The sequence below is a fragment of the Fusarium odoratissimum genome, assembly GCF_000260195.1.
Source record: "Fusarium odoratissimum NRRL 54006 unplaced genomic scaffold supercont1.47, whole genome shotgun sequence".
In the NCBI taxonomy this organism is placed as follows: domain Eukaryota; kingdom Fungi; phylum Ascomycota; class Sordariomycetes; order Hypocreales; family Nectriaceae; genus Fusarium; species Fusarium odoratissimum.
The window spans coordinates 46,584-57,304 of NW_022158727.1; the positions used below are offsets into that span (position 1 = coordinate 46,584).

At 48.3% G+C, this 10,721-nt stretch overlaps 7 protein-coding genes across 7 annotated transcripts; 3 read left to right on the forward strand and 4 right to left on the reverse strand.

Moving 5' to 3' along the window:
• Positions 1 to 130: 130 nt before the first annotated feature.
• On the reverse strand, positions 131 to 1,116 carry FOIG_15061 (uncharacterized protein; the record flags this gene model as incomplete). The annotated part of the gene is made up of 5 exons (XM_031216384.1): positions 131 to 236; positions 294 to 352; positions 410 to 826; positions 886 to 1,007; positions 1,062 to 1,116. 5 exons carry the CDS (start codon positions 1,114 to 1,116, stop codon positions 131 to 133), a joined length of 759 nt encoding a protein of 252 aa, XP_031053828.1.
• Positions 1,117 to 1,825: 709 nt separating this feature from the next.
• FOIG_15062 (uncharacterized protein) lies at positions 1,826 to 3,955 on the reverse strand (the record flags this gene model as incomplete). The annotated part of the gene is made up of 2 exons (XM_031216385.1): positions 1,826 to 3,489; positions 3,940 to 3,955. 2 exons carry the CDS (start codon positions 3,953 to 3,955, stop codon positions 1,826 to 1,828), a joined length of 1,680 nt encoding a protein of 559 aa, XP_031053829.1.
• A 416-nt stretch (positions 3,956 to 4,371) lies between these two features.
• On the forward strand, positions 4,372 to 4,762 carry FOIG_15063 (uncharacterized protein; the record flags this gene model as incomplete). The annotated part of the gene is made up of 2 exons (XM_031216386.1): positions 4,372 to 4,605; positions 4,655 to 4,762. The coding sequence occupies 2 exons, from the start codon at positions 4,372 to 4,374 to the stop codon at positions 4,760 to 4,762; spliced, it is 342 nt and encodes a 113-aa protein (XP_031053830.1).
• A 303-nt stretch (positions 4,763 to 5,065) lies between these two features.
• Positions 5,066 to 6,166, forward strand: FOIG_15064 (uncharacterized protein; the record flags this gene model as incomplete). Its single annotated transcript, XM_031216387.1, has 5 exons — positions 5,066 to 5,170; positions 5,225 to 5,380; positions 5,422 to 5,462; positions 5,518 to 5,852; positions 5,913 to 6,166. The coding sequence occupies 5 exons, from the start codon at positions 5,066 to 5,068 to the stop codon at positions 6,164 to 6,166; spliced, it is 891 nt and encodes a 296-aa protein (XP_031053831.1).
• Positions 6,167 to 6,612: 446 nt separating this feature from the next.
• Positions 6,613 to 6,885, reverse strand: FOIG_15065 (uncharacterized protein; the record flags this gene model as incomplete). The annotated part of the gene is made up of 1 exon (XM_031216388.1): positions 6,613 to 6,885. One exon carries the CDS (start codon positions 6,883 to 6,885, stop codon positions 6,613 to 6,615), a length of 273 nt encoding a protein of 90 aa, XP_031053832.1.
• Positions 6,886 to 6,916: 31 nt separating this feature from the next.
• FOIG_15066 (uncharacterized protein) lies at positions 6,917 to 7,141 on the reverse strand (the record flags this gene model as incomplete). The annotated part of the gene is made up of 1 exon (XM_031216389.1): positions 6,917 to 7,141. The coding sequence occupies one exon, from the start codon at positions 7,139 to 7,141 to the stop codon at positions 6,917 to 6,919; it is 225 nt and encodes a 74-aa protein (XP_031053833.1).
• A 1,032-nt stretch (positions 7,142 to 8,173) lies between these two features.
• FOIG_15067 (D-aminopeptidase) lies at positions 8,174 to 9,645 on the forward strand. Its single transcript, XM_031216390.1, has one exon. It carries the CDS (start codon positions 8,290 to 8,292, stop codon positions 9,484 to 9,486), a length of 1,197 nt encoding a protein of 398 aa, XP_031053834.1. The 5' UTR covers positions 8,174 to 8,289; the 3' UTR covers positions 9,487 to 9,645.
• Positions 9,646 to 10,721: the final 1,076 nt, after the last annotated feature.

Below are 10,721 nucleotides of genomic sequence, written 5' to 3' on the forward strand. Positions count from 1 at the left end.
TTGATGACCTAGATACTCTGGCTTTGCTAGCGCCAACGTCTTTCATAAAACAAACTTGTGATATTGCCATTACCTTATCCTCACTGTTTCCAGAAGTCGAAGCTCGTAAAGAAAGTATACCATAACACTTCTATTGCGACTCCCGCACAAGATCTACCAAAGTTTTGGCGAATAGGTCTGCATCGCCGGGCCATCTTGCAGAGATATAATTATACTCGTTATCACTGACAACAAAGCTGTATTGGTCAATTAGAAGAGCGCAATTACTGGAGGCTGCCTTGGGACCAACGTACGGATTAAAACTATTGCTTCCCTTAAACTGCTTACTATCATCAGCAAGGCTACTGCGGACCTAGGAGAGTGAGTCAGCGTGCTTATCCAACATGCACAATCTAGTGCCAGAACTCACAGAATCTTCCGTGTTCTCGCTACCAGCGCCATATGTTTTGTAATAATCACCCAGAAACGCCCTAGTAGCCCAGTATACAGAGCTCTCAAACAATCCAGGCAGTGTAGTTGTGGTACACTCGTGGATCACGCTCTTACCATCGCTGCCTTTAGCAGATGACAGCACCATGACGCCATGACAGATGGCACCTACGGCCTTGTTGCTCGGCTTCTTTGTCTTGGGGAAGTAGTCAAGCATGAGATTGTGCACTTCCTTGGAGTCGATGATTTGTCGCACAGCCTTGTCGTGTCCGCCAGGTAAGAGAACGAGGTTATACTCGTCGAGCGAGAAGCCAGGCGCAGCCCATGATAGTGGATGTCGAGCCTCGTCTGACTCTAGCATGGCCTTGTATTGATTTACCACAGCAGCTGTTGCTCCCTAATAGTATTAATGGTAAGAATTGGGCCAAGGGTTTGAAGACGGGGTCGCAAACACACCAGAAGTTTCCCTGTAACGCCTTCCATCATCATCTTATCACATTCTGGGATCTTTCCAGTTCCTGTAGCGAATCGGACTGTAAAACCTGCTTCTTTAAAAGCAGCATAGGGGACGGCCGTCTCTGCGGGTTCTGTCAGCTTGTACTAATCCCAGGGCGACTCGTTGATCAGCTTACCCGTGGGATCGTGGCCCGCGTCGCTCATCATTATCAAGACCTTGGGTGCGGCCATCGTGGAGTTGACGCCAATTCTCTCTGATTCTTCTCTCTAGGGGTATTGAGGCAGAATGTTTTGGTATGGTGGACAGTAGGAATGTGATGATGGGAGAACAGGACCAAGGGTATGATCCAACGTAAGGCACCTACATGACTGTACCACGGTATCGGATCAATGTTTGTCCATTTGTGACACAGGCACATCCTAATAGCCAGTAGTATGTCATCTTCATTAGCAATCATGGCAATCTTTTTTTCTTATTCCGAAAACAAGATAATGCTTGCTACATCGTTTCTCGCTACATCCGACTTCACACGCGCTTTCGCACTCGGATAACAGGGTGCAAGGGATTGCTATTAAGGCTGCATTGGGGCTTACACCGTATCCTCATTGGCATTTATTCATTGCGTGATTGACCAGCTCGATGTTCATCCCAGGTAGGGCTTAGTACTGGTGGGCAAAAGCAGACACATAATTGCCGGCCACTTGTTTCTTCCAAGAGTCGGAACAAAAAGGGTTGAGGCGAGCAATGGCAACCAGAAGCAACGGAGTCACGTTCTGTTTCACGAGGAAGCTCACCCAGGATCACGTACACAAGCGTGACCCTCCCTGCAGCGGATCGCAACTACTGCCCTGATCCCAATAAACATAGCCAAGTATAGACCATATTTATCAGCACTTCTATAGACTCCAACTTAGGAGGCAATAATAAAGCTTATCATACTCAGACAAGTAACCCGTGCCTGTCCTCGCCGCCAAAACAATCCGAAAGCCGCCAATCATCCTGTGGAGTCTCATCACGCGCCAGCCAAGCCCGCTCCAACAGATTTAGAGCTTCCTTCGCAGAGCCAAATGCTTTGAGAGGGCCCAACTTCAAGACAGCCTCGGTTAAAATGGTCTCATCCTCTTGCCCTGCTAAGACGCCAGCCATGAAGAATGGCCACATGATGCTGCGCAGAGAGAGCGGCCCTGCAACCATTTTTGCAATAGACTGTACGTGATGTTTCGTTTCAGTGTGTAAGGGCCGACGCCCTTGTTCGACGATAATAAGGTAGAGCATTGCGCCGTGCATCCATGCCTCTGCAACTTGTTGGCCCTGGTCTGTTTGCAGGTTCTCTTGCGTGTCCACTAGGCCAACTTGGAGCTTGACTTTAAGTTCTACGATTTCCTGTCTTTCTCGCTCTCCTGTAGCGTTTTGCGAAGCATCTATAGCCGAGATCTTGCCAAGAACAGTCAGGATCCACCCGGGACATCCGATGTAATCTTCTGTCTTCAGAGCCAGCACTTGACGGCTATCGCACGCAGTTTCGTTAGCTATCAGCATTCCATGGTATGTTTGAAGCTTCGGTGTAGTTCCACTCATGACACCTGATATGACGTCTGCATATATCAGAAAAGCCGCAAAGAACTGAAAGGCATTCTGGTCTTGAGACCAGGGCGCAAAGTCGAGGTGTATGCCATTAAACATTGAACTCCTAGGCGCTATGGCTTGCAGAACTGCGTCAAGGTCCAAGAACCCGTCTCTTTGACCGTGTGTCTCGATAATGTCGCGGAATAGGCCCAAGGCCGCTGTGAGATGCAAGTTCCAAGCAGCACCCTGCGCCATGGCCGTGTCAAAGATCAGCTGCTGAACGATGGCCCCTAGTAAACGAGCCTGTTTGAGAACGTCCTCCTTGCCAGACGACGGGCAGACTTTGTTGAATGCGGTCATTTCTTCCTGAATTATTCTGAGAGAAGAGTCCATATGCAATGCCAGAGTATCCCAGACGTGTTGTTCACAGGGAGTGCGCAGAGTCTGGCTTGCATCTCGCGCTAGGAGCAGAGTGAAGTAGTATGCACTGATGCTGATGACAGTATGATGGATTGCAGGTTGTTCTTGGATAGCTTTGAGCAGCCAGACGCGGCCACCTGCCAAACTCGCAGGGCGATAGAGAGGGAAAAGATGGGGAAATACGGTGTCGAGGTACAGGCTTGTCAGGAAGTCATCGGTCTCCTGTTGGTTAGTGGAATGGGCCGCTCCAGCAGATGTGGTGGTATCGTCGCTGGACACCCCCGTATCGAGTTCCTCAAAAGGGGGTAAAGTTTCTAGTGAGGTGGTCTCATGCAGCCTGATCGCTTTTGAGCTGTAGCCCTGTTGAAGAGGCTGCACTTGGACGGCAAAGCCCTTTGCGCGCCGAGATGTAGCACCCTGCCTGACCCGAGCCTTGATCGATTGCGCCATTTGAGTTTGCTTATCCCCTCCATCCATCCAGTCCGGCCGCTCTGAACTGTAGTGGCAGTCGATAGAGAGGTCGGAACAGCCTCTGCAGGCGGGTCGGGTCCTATCACACTTCTTGCGCCGTAAGCGGCAGGTCCAGCAGGCGGGGGCGGACATGAGACAGTCCTGTACTGATAATACGGTGTAAACGACGCGGCTTGGGCAAACAAGCAAAGTCTCAATGGGTCACCTGGTTTGAAGTGATGGAAATCGAGTTTGGAGTCATATTAAATCGAGAACTTGAGTGGAGCAAACAATGTCCAGAAAGAACTGGGTCGACTTCTGGGCGCGCGCTGCCCCAATTGGGAAAGGCGTGCGTTTAACAATGGCCTTTGCCAATGGAAATTATGGAATTGATCTAGAGGAGAGCTAACTAGCTAGTCCAAGTGCTCGTTCACGTTAGAGCGCTTCATGGATCATGATAAAACTGTGAACTGTGAAGCCTATAAATTCATTGAATCAAGCTTAATTATCATTCCCATCTGTCGAATACTGGAGTGCCAACTCGTAGCCCATTTACAATCTTTATATCGTCCCACTACTTGCAACAATGCTTTTGCAGATTTTGCGATTCAACTTACTGCCTTCATTGACCATTTCAGGTCAAGCTTTCACGGACCTCCGGAAACAAGTTGCCTTGGCTGGAGCGACTCACCAGTATTTCGGGTATTCCGTTCAGACTCTCGTTGCTCCGTTGCCCAAGGAGAGACACGAGATTACCTGGATCATCCGTCCGTATTTTAACCAAGTCTCAACTTCATCACAGAGTCGCTGACGAGTAATCTACCAGGATGGCCAGTCGGCCCTGAACTCCTCGAGAAACCTCACCTTGAACGGGCTTTCGCGGAACTGTCCCAGAAGGATCCATCAAGTCTACTTGTAGACGTGGCAAACAATGACGATAAAGAGCTCATGGCAGGTCTGACAGCCCCTGTCTGCGAAATCGTTGGTTTCCTAAATCCTCTTGTTTTTTCATCATCAAGGCTGGTGGCCGCTAACTTTACGAGGTCACAATGAGGATGAACAAAGACGCGCCTATCAGGGAACTACCTCTGAGCCACTCCATGCGTAAGACTTACACCGACTGTTACCGAATGCAGGGATTCACTGGAGGTAACTGGGGTTACACACTCAATACCAACCTTGTAGGGGGGGAGCGCGATGTTTTACCTGGTTCTCGAGGCAGTCGCCTAGAATCGAAAGATCGGAAGCTTGCAATCTATCTCCTTGGCTGGGAAAGTATTGAGGTATTGTATCCAGTTATTTAGCCACAGAATGGTACTGACAACCCTCTAGCTTCATGAAGATGCGAACAAAACGCCTGTTTTTGCAGAGGAGATGATTAAGCTGGGGCCATGGATCAATCAAGAAAGTGGTGCATGGTATGTCCGGTTTGCTACTTAGAAGTATTTAGAGTTAAACGCTTTACCGCTCTGACCCTCGCTTCCAGCAATATAGGGTGAGCTAACGTTCTTTTGCGTTTATACTATAACAATGCATAGAGGACGCGCGCTTCCCCCTTTAGGCGAGGAGGCAGAAAATATCTTATCTGCTTATAAGTTGAGTTGCTGTTAAAATTATAAATTTCTGCTATCTCATGTAATAAATAATTGCTCGTCCCTGTCTCTCGCTGATATTACTTCTTCATTTTCATCAAAACCGGTCATCACAGCTCAGTAAGCTTATTTCCCTCTCTTCACCCATATCATGAGGGTCGTTGCCGTCGCAGGTGGCACTGGCCATGTGGGCAGCCCCATCGTTGAATCCCTCGCTCAGTCCCAGTCATTTAAAGTCCTGGTGCTTGGACGCAAGGTGAGCTTCCGTATTTTCGTTTGTTAACCTCATCTAACGATCTCTTCACCCTAGGCTTGTCAGGACACCTCGGGCCTTCCTGCCTCTGCAGTTTATATCAAGGTTGACTATGACAATGTTGAAGCACTGTCCCAGATCTTGAAGCACCACAACGCCCATACTCTTATCTGCACCATCCAGATTACGGATGAAACTGCCTCCTTCGCACAGGTCAACCTCATCCGCGCTTCAGACAGCTCTTAACTGTAAAGAGGTTTATCGTCAGCGCTTGGGGTTCCCTTCCCAACGAAGAGTATTCTCCCAGTGTCGCGATATGTATGAGCCCTTCAGCTAACGTCCCATGATAGGTCGCCTGTCGCCGCTTTCCAGGCAGCCTCCATTGAGCAGCTCCGTCGAACCAATCTCGAATGGACTCGATTTGCCGTCGGCTTCTTTCTAGACTACTATGGCCTGCCCAACATCACGACGCATCTCCCCATGCTGACCTTTGCACTTGATATTCCGCACAAGAAGGCCGCTATCCCTGGGACAGGCGACGAGCCCATATTCTTCACTTACACATATGATGTGACCAAATTCGTGGCTGCTTTCCTGGATGAAACGGAATGGGAGGAATTGACTGTTTGTTACGGGGAGAGGAACACATGGAACAGTTTCCTCAAAATTGCCGAAGAAGTTTCAGGTAACTAATGGGTTCTAAACCCCAGAATCGAACAGTACGATGCTAAGTCTTGATAGCCAGGACAGCCCTTTGAGGTGACTTATGACTCGGTCGAATCACTCCAGCGTGGTGCGGTCAGTGAGCTACCCTCACACAAGGCCGAATTCGTCGCATCCCCGTTCCCAGAGGCTATTGCCAAACAGCTCTTGGCCATCCTTGGTATTTGGGCCGTTAATGGACAGTTTGATATCCAACACAACAAGTCCTTGAACGCTAAATATCCGGACATCAAGCCTATGGCAGTCCGGGACGCACTGCTGATTGGAATGGAATAGCCTCTCATAAGGGATTAGATATCTTTGGTACGGTGTCATGTTACTATTAGTCTCAAATACTATGCGCCGTTTTGACCGTATAGGAAGTATTCGTTGCTAGTAACTTCCGCCGTTCGATTGAGTCCCCGGTGAGCCGCCACACAGAGTGATTTGCTGAGATTTGCCACTAAAGCGCGCGCCACGCAAGCCAGTCCAACTTTCGGATCGTTACGCCAAAGTTAATAATTATATTAAAGCTACTAGCACCCAGCCTGATGCGTAACTTTAGATGTAAGATATATGTATTGCAATATATTATTAGAGAAAGTCGGCTTCATGGCTACATGCGAGAGGATGCAATGGAAATAATCCAAGACTTTCTACTTAAATAGTGTTATATGGCTTCTTATCAATCCATGCACTTCTGATCTTGACCTAAGCTTAGGTCTTACCAGCGACATCTAAGCCTAATTCTCAAATTCAAGCCCATTCGCCTCACGAACGGCACCGTAGATTGCTCTGACATCAACCTGGTCTTCAAGTGACCTTTTCATGGCTTTTTGGAGATACGCGAGCCCAATCGGAGCATTCTTCAGCTCCATGTTTGCTTCCTGGCCCAGTCCCAACAGGTGCTTGATATCCTTCAACACCATGTCGGCTAAGGCGTAGGGCTCACTCCTAGCCCAATACTCGCCGCTAAGCATTCGACCTGAATAAACCGAGTAGATTCCGCCGTGCATGATGTCAGCAAACTTCTTGACCACCCCCGGACTAATGCCCGATTTTTTCGGCCAGCGTCAAGGATTCAGCAAGCTGTGTAATAGCGTTCAGGGCGAAGTCATTGCCGATGAGCTTGAACTTCGCCGCGTTACTATATGGCTCGTCTTCAAAAGAGATTTCATCACGCCCCATGATACCTTTGATGTATGGGCGTATCTTCTCGATTGATGACTTGGCGCCAGCAGTTGCAAATGTGAGTGTACCACTATTGGCCATTTGTGGCGGGCCAAAGACTATGCAAAAGAATATGTTCAATAAAGAACCACTGCCAAGTTCTGCTTGGAATAATGTACATATCTGGCCTGCTAACAAACTATTCTCCATGATCAATCATCAATTTCGCGATCTTGTCAACTAATTCAGGCGAGATAGTTGAACATTCAGCAAATACTTTCCCGCGGACATCGCCTTGTTTGGCCATGGATTAGTATATATCTAGCACGGCAGAGTCTGAACTCAAGCAGGAGAAAATAATGTCAGAGGACCTGACACCCTCGTGCAATGAGGTCGGCGTCTTGGCATTGGCCGAGCCGACGTGGGTTAAGAAGTCGTCAGATCGTTTTTGAGTACGATTGTAGACGAGGAGTGGTTTGTCTAGGGAACCCTTCTGGACGAGGTTCAAGTACACAGAGAGAAATGAGAAAGTGTCATTACAAAGCAAGACCAGAGGCTTTTACACGGCCCAGTTCCCAAGGCCTATTCAAAGGAGTTGGGGGAGCCATTGTGTAAGGAGTAGAAGTTAAATGTTTGTGATAGCAATGTTGGGATAAAGAGGCGATTTGCTCAACAGGTCGTAATATATTTTTATTCCACTTGTTCAGCGCCGGGCTTGAAGAAGCCTTTTATTGCCTATATGTCTGGGTCTGATGCATATACACCTTGTGGCTACGCCATAGCCGCAGACTTTCTGATATATACCTTATTTACCCTGCTTTTACTTATTTATTCTTACTTCACAATCTCCATTCGCTATTTGAACCCTAATCTCCTTCGCAAAGATATTGACATTCGCCGCAGGCTAAGCAAGAGATTGTTAAGGACAGTGTAAGTAATTCCCGGAACACCAGTCACTCGTACTCGCTGTCGATAGTAGACCGCTGATAAGCTTGTCGTTACACGGCAGCTTAGGAAACCCAGTTTAGTACCTTCCTTTTTTGACTACAAGCAGTAAGATGAGCAGGAGATAAGTGGATCGGCGTGACTCATTGCCAGTAGCTAGAAAATAACGCAGCAAATCCTCTATCTCGTTTTTAAAGCCCTGGCTTTATAAATAGGGTAGAGTAATTACCCTCCTGTTTTTGAAACTAGCATAGTGACCCAGTGGATCCCACCAGAAAAGCGACAGAATACGAATATCTAAAGTAATGGCAACGAGTATGTCCCATCAGCAAACCCGCGGCAGGCTCCGCGATGTTATACCAGAAGCGCATCTTGGGTTTTGGCCACCTGGTCCGAAAAATGGCATCACAGACGTGCCCGGTGTCCTTGCCCACACGACCACTATCCGTGACGAGAGTGGGCAAATTAACACGGGATTAACGACCATCCTCCCTCGGAAAGACTGGTTCCACACGGCCTGCCATGCCGGCGTCTTCCGTCTCAACGGATCAGGAGAAATGACTGGGACACACTGGATCGAGGAAAGCGGTCTCTTGCACTCGCCCATCCTCATCACCAACAGCTTTGCCGTAGGGCCATGTTATACCGGCATCTACAAGTACGCAATCGAACATTACGGAAAAGGTGAGCAGGGCGTCGATTGGTTCCTGCTGCCAGTCGTCGCCGAGACCTTTGACGGGCACCTCAACGACCTGAGACAGTTTGCTGTGACGCCAGAACACGTTGTGGACAGTATCACCAATGCTTCCGAGGAGCCGATTGCCGAGGGGAACGTGGGCGGCGGGACAGGCATGCTGTGTCAAGGGTGGAAAGGCGGCACCGGGACCAGCAGTAGAATTGTGGCTGGGGAAAACGAGACGTCGTACACGGTTGCCGCCCTTGTCCAGGCCAACTATGGGAGACTCCAGCATTTGCACATCTCAGGCGTCCCGGTCGGACGGATCCTGCAAAAGAGGAACGCAAGCAGCAAGGCCGCCGCTGCTCATGATACAGAGTACGACCAGGCAAAGAACAAAAAGGATGGGTCCATCATCGTCATACTTGCCACGGATGCGCCGCTTCTTCCTGTCCAGCTCCAGCGGTTGGCCAAGCGAGCGACCATGGGCCTTGCGCGTGTGGGCAGTTATGCTCACAACCCTTCGGGAGATCTATTTCTTGCGTTTTCCACAGCTGCCGAGATACCCGTGCAGACAGTCACCGGCCAGCACAGGGCCGTTGATCCATTCAAGCCTGGGCTGATCAACATAGAAGCAACCGACAACCAGACTATTAATGGCCTCTTTGAAGCAGCAGCGGATGCTACGGAAGAGGCTATATATAATGCGCTCACTATGGCTGAGACAATGACAGGCAATATGGGCCGCACGGTAGAAGCCCTGCCATTGCAAGCTACCAGGGAAATTATAGCCAAATTTAAAGAAGTTGAGGATTCATTCATGTAAATGGTAGAAGTAGTGGATAGTACAAGTAGGTAATATGCTCTATGCGTTTCTTTTTTTAAACTAATTAGCATGCTGGATCGCTTACCCTGACTCCTGCAGCCATTTATAGTACTGGTATAGGGTATCAAAAGCCACTCAGGGCTAAATGTAACTTCATAGAGAGTATCCAATCCTCTTAGTGCCTTCGCAGCTTTGTTATTATGACAGGCCTCGCGACGTACATGGAGCTTACTTTCTGGGATAAATTTTCGAATTCCTTCTGGCATTTGCTACTAGGATATTGGTTTTATCATATCTAGGGGAAACCCGGCCTACCTTTTCGAGTCGCAACTTCAATTAACGTCGAGGAGCGCTTCCATTCCGATGCCCATACGCAGCAGTAGAGATCTGAGATAGGGATAAAAGTTAGTTTTACGGGGTTTCAATAGGAAGCTGTAACACAAGAACCGGCAATATAGTCATGCTTAGGGCGGCTGAACAGCTGTCATTCCAGAGGTCCTGGTAGCTAGTAAAGGAGTTGGATATTAGGTTATTATGTAATAAACCAGTCTCCCCTGAGATTTTGGCCATATAGTCTTCCTCTGTCACTCTTGGAAGAAGTGCTGAAGGGCCTTGTGACCATCGCTGCCCCGAAGTAGTAATGAAAGATGTATTGAAGGTGTCGAAGCTTAAACCGTGGTCTATTAGAGAAATTATATAGAGGACGAATCGACATTCGGGTCGATAGCTTAAGAAGATTATTAGGGCCGATAGCTGCTACAGCAGGGTAAAGAACTCAAAGAGAGATCATATCTATTATCTTGGGGCTCAGCGAGGCCATGGGTATAAGGATCGCTTATTCTTAGGTCGAGTCATAAATTGAAATAGCATTTAAAGGTGCAGAGTCTTATAGAAAAATAAAGCAAAGAAATAACGTATTTGATAAGCGAGTGTCCCAGATAAGCGAGTGTCCCAAAAATCCTAACCTTCTCAATTAAATCAGCAATAAAAACACCACAACCTATTAGATCAATTAAAATCAGTCACTATACTCTTCCATATTAACCTCAATTACCTCCTGACAGGTCCTTGCATTATGCCCAGCCTTGCCGCAAGTCCCACAGTGCCAAACCCTCGGTCGACCCGAACTTCCTTGACCACCACTTCTCGACGACTCGGCCGCTACCTGCGTATCAACATCCATCTGATCAATTACTTGTGATGCCTCTTCTATAGTTAAAGGTCCTCCTCTCTGT

Coding starts and splice junctions, on each gene's coding strand:
- FOIG_15067 (XM_031216390.1), top strand. CDS start 8,290: ATGGCAACGAGTATGTCCCATCAGCAAACCCGCGGCAGGCTCCGCGAT.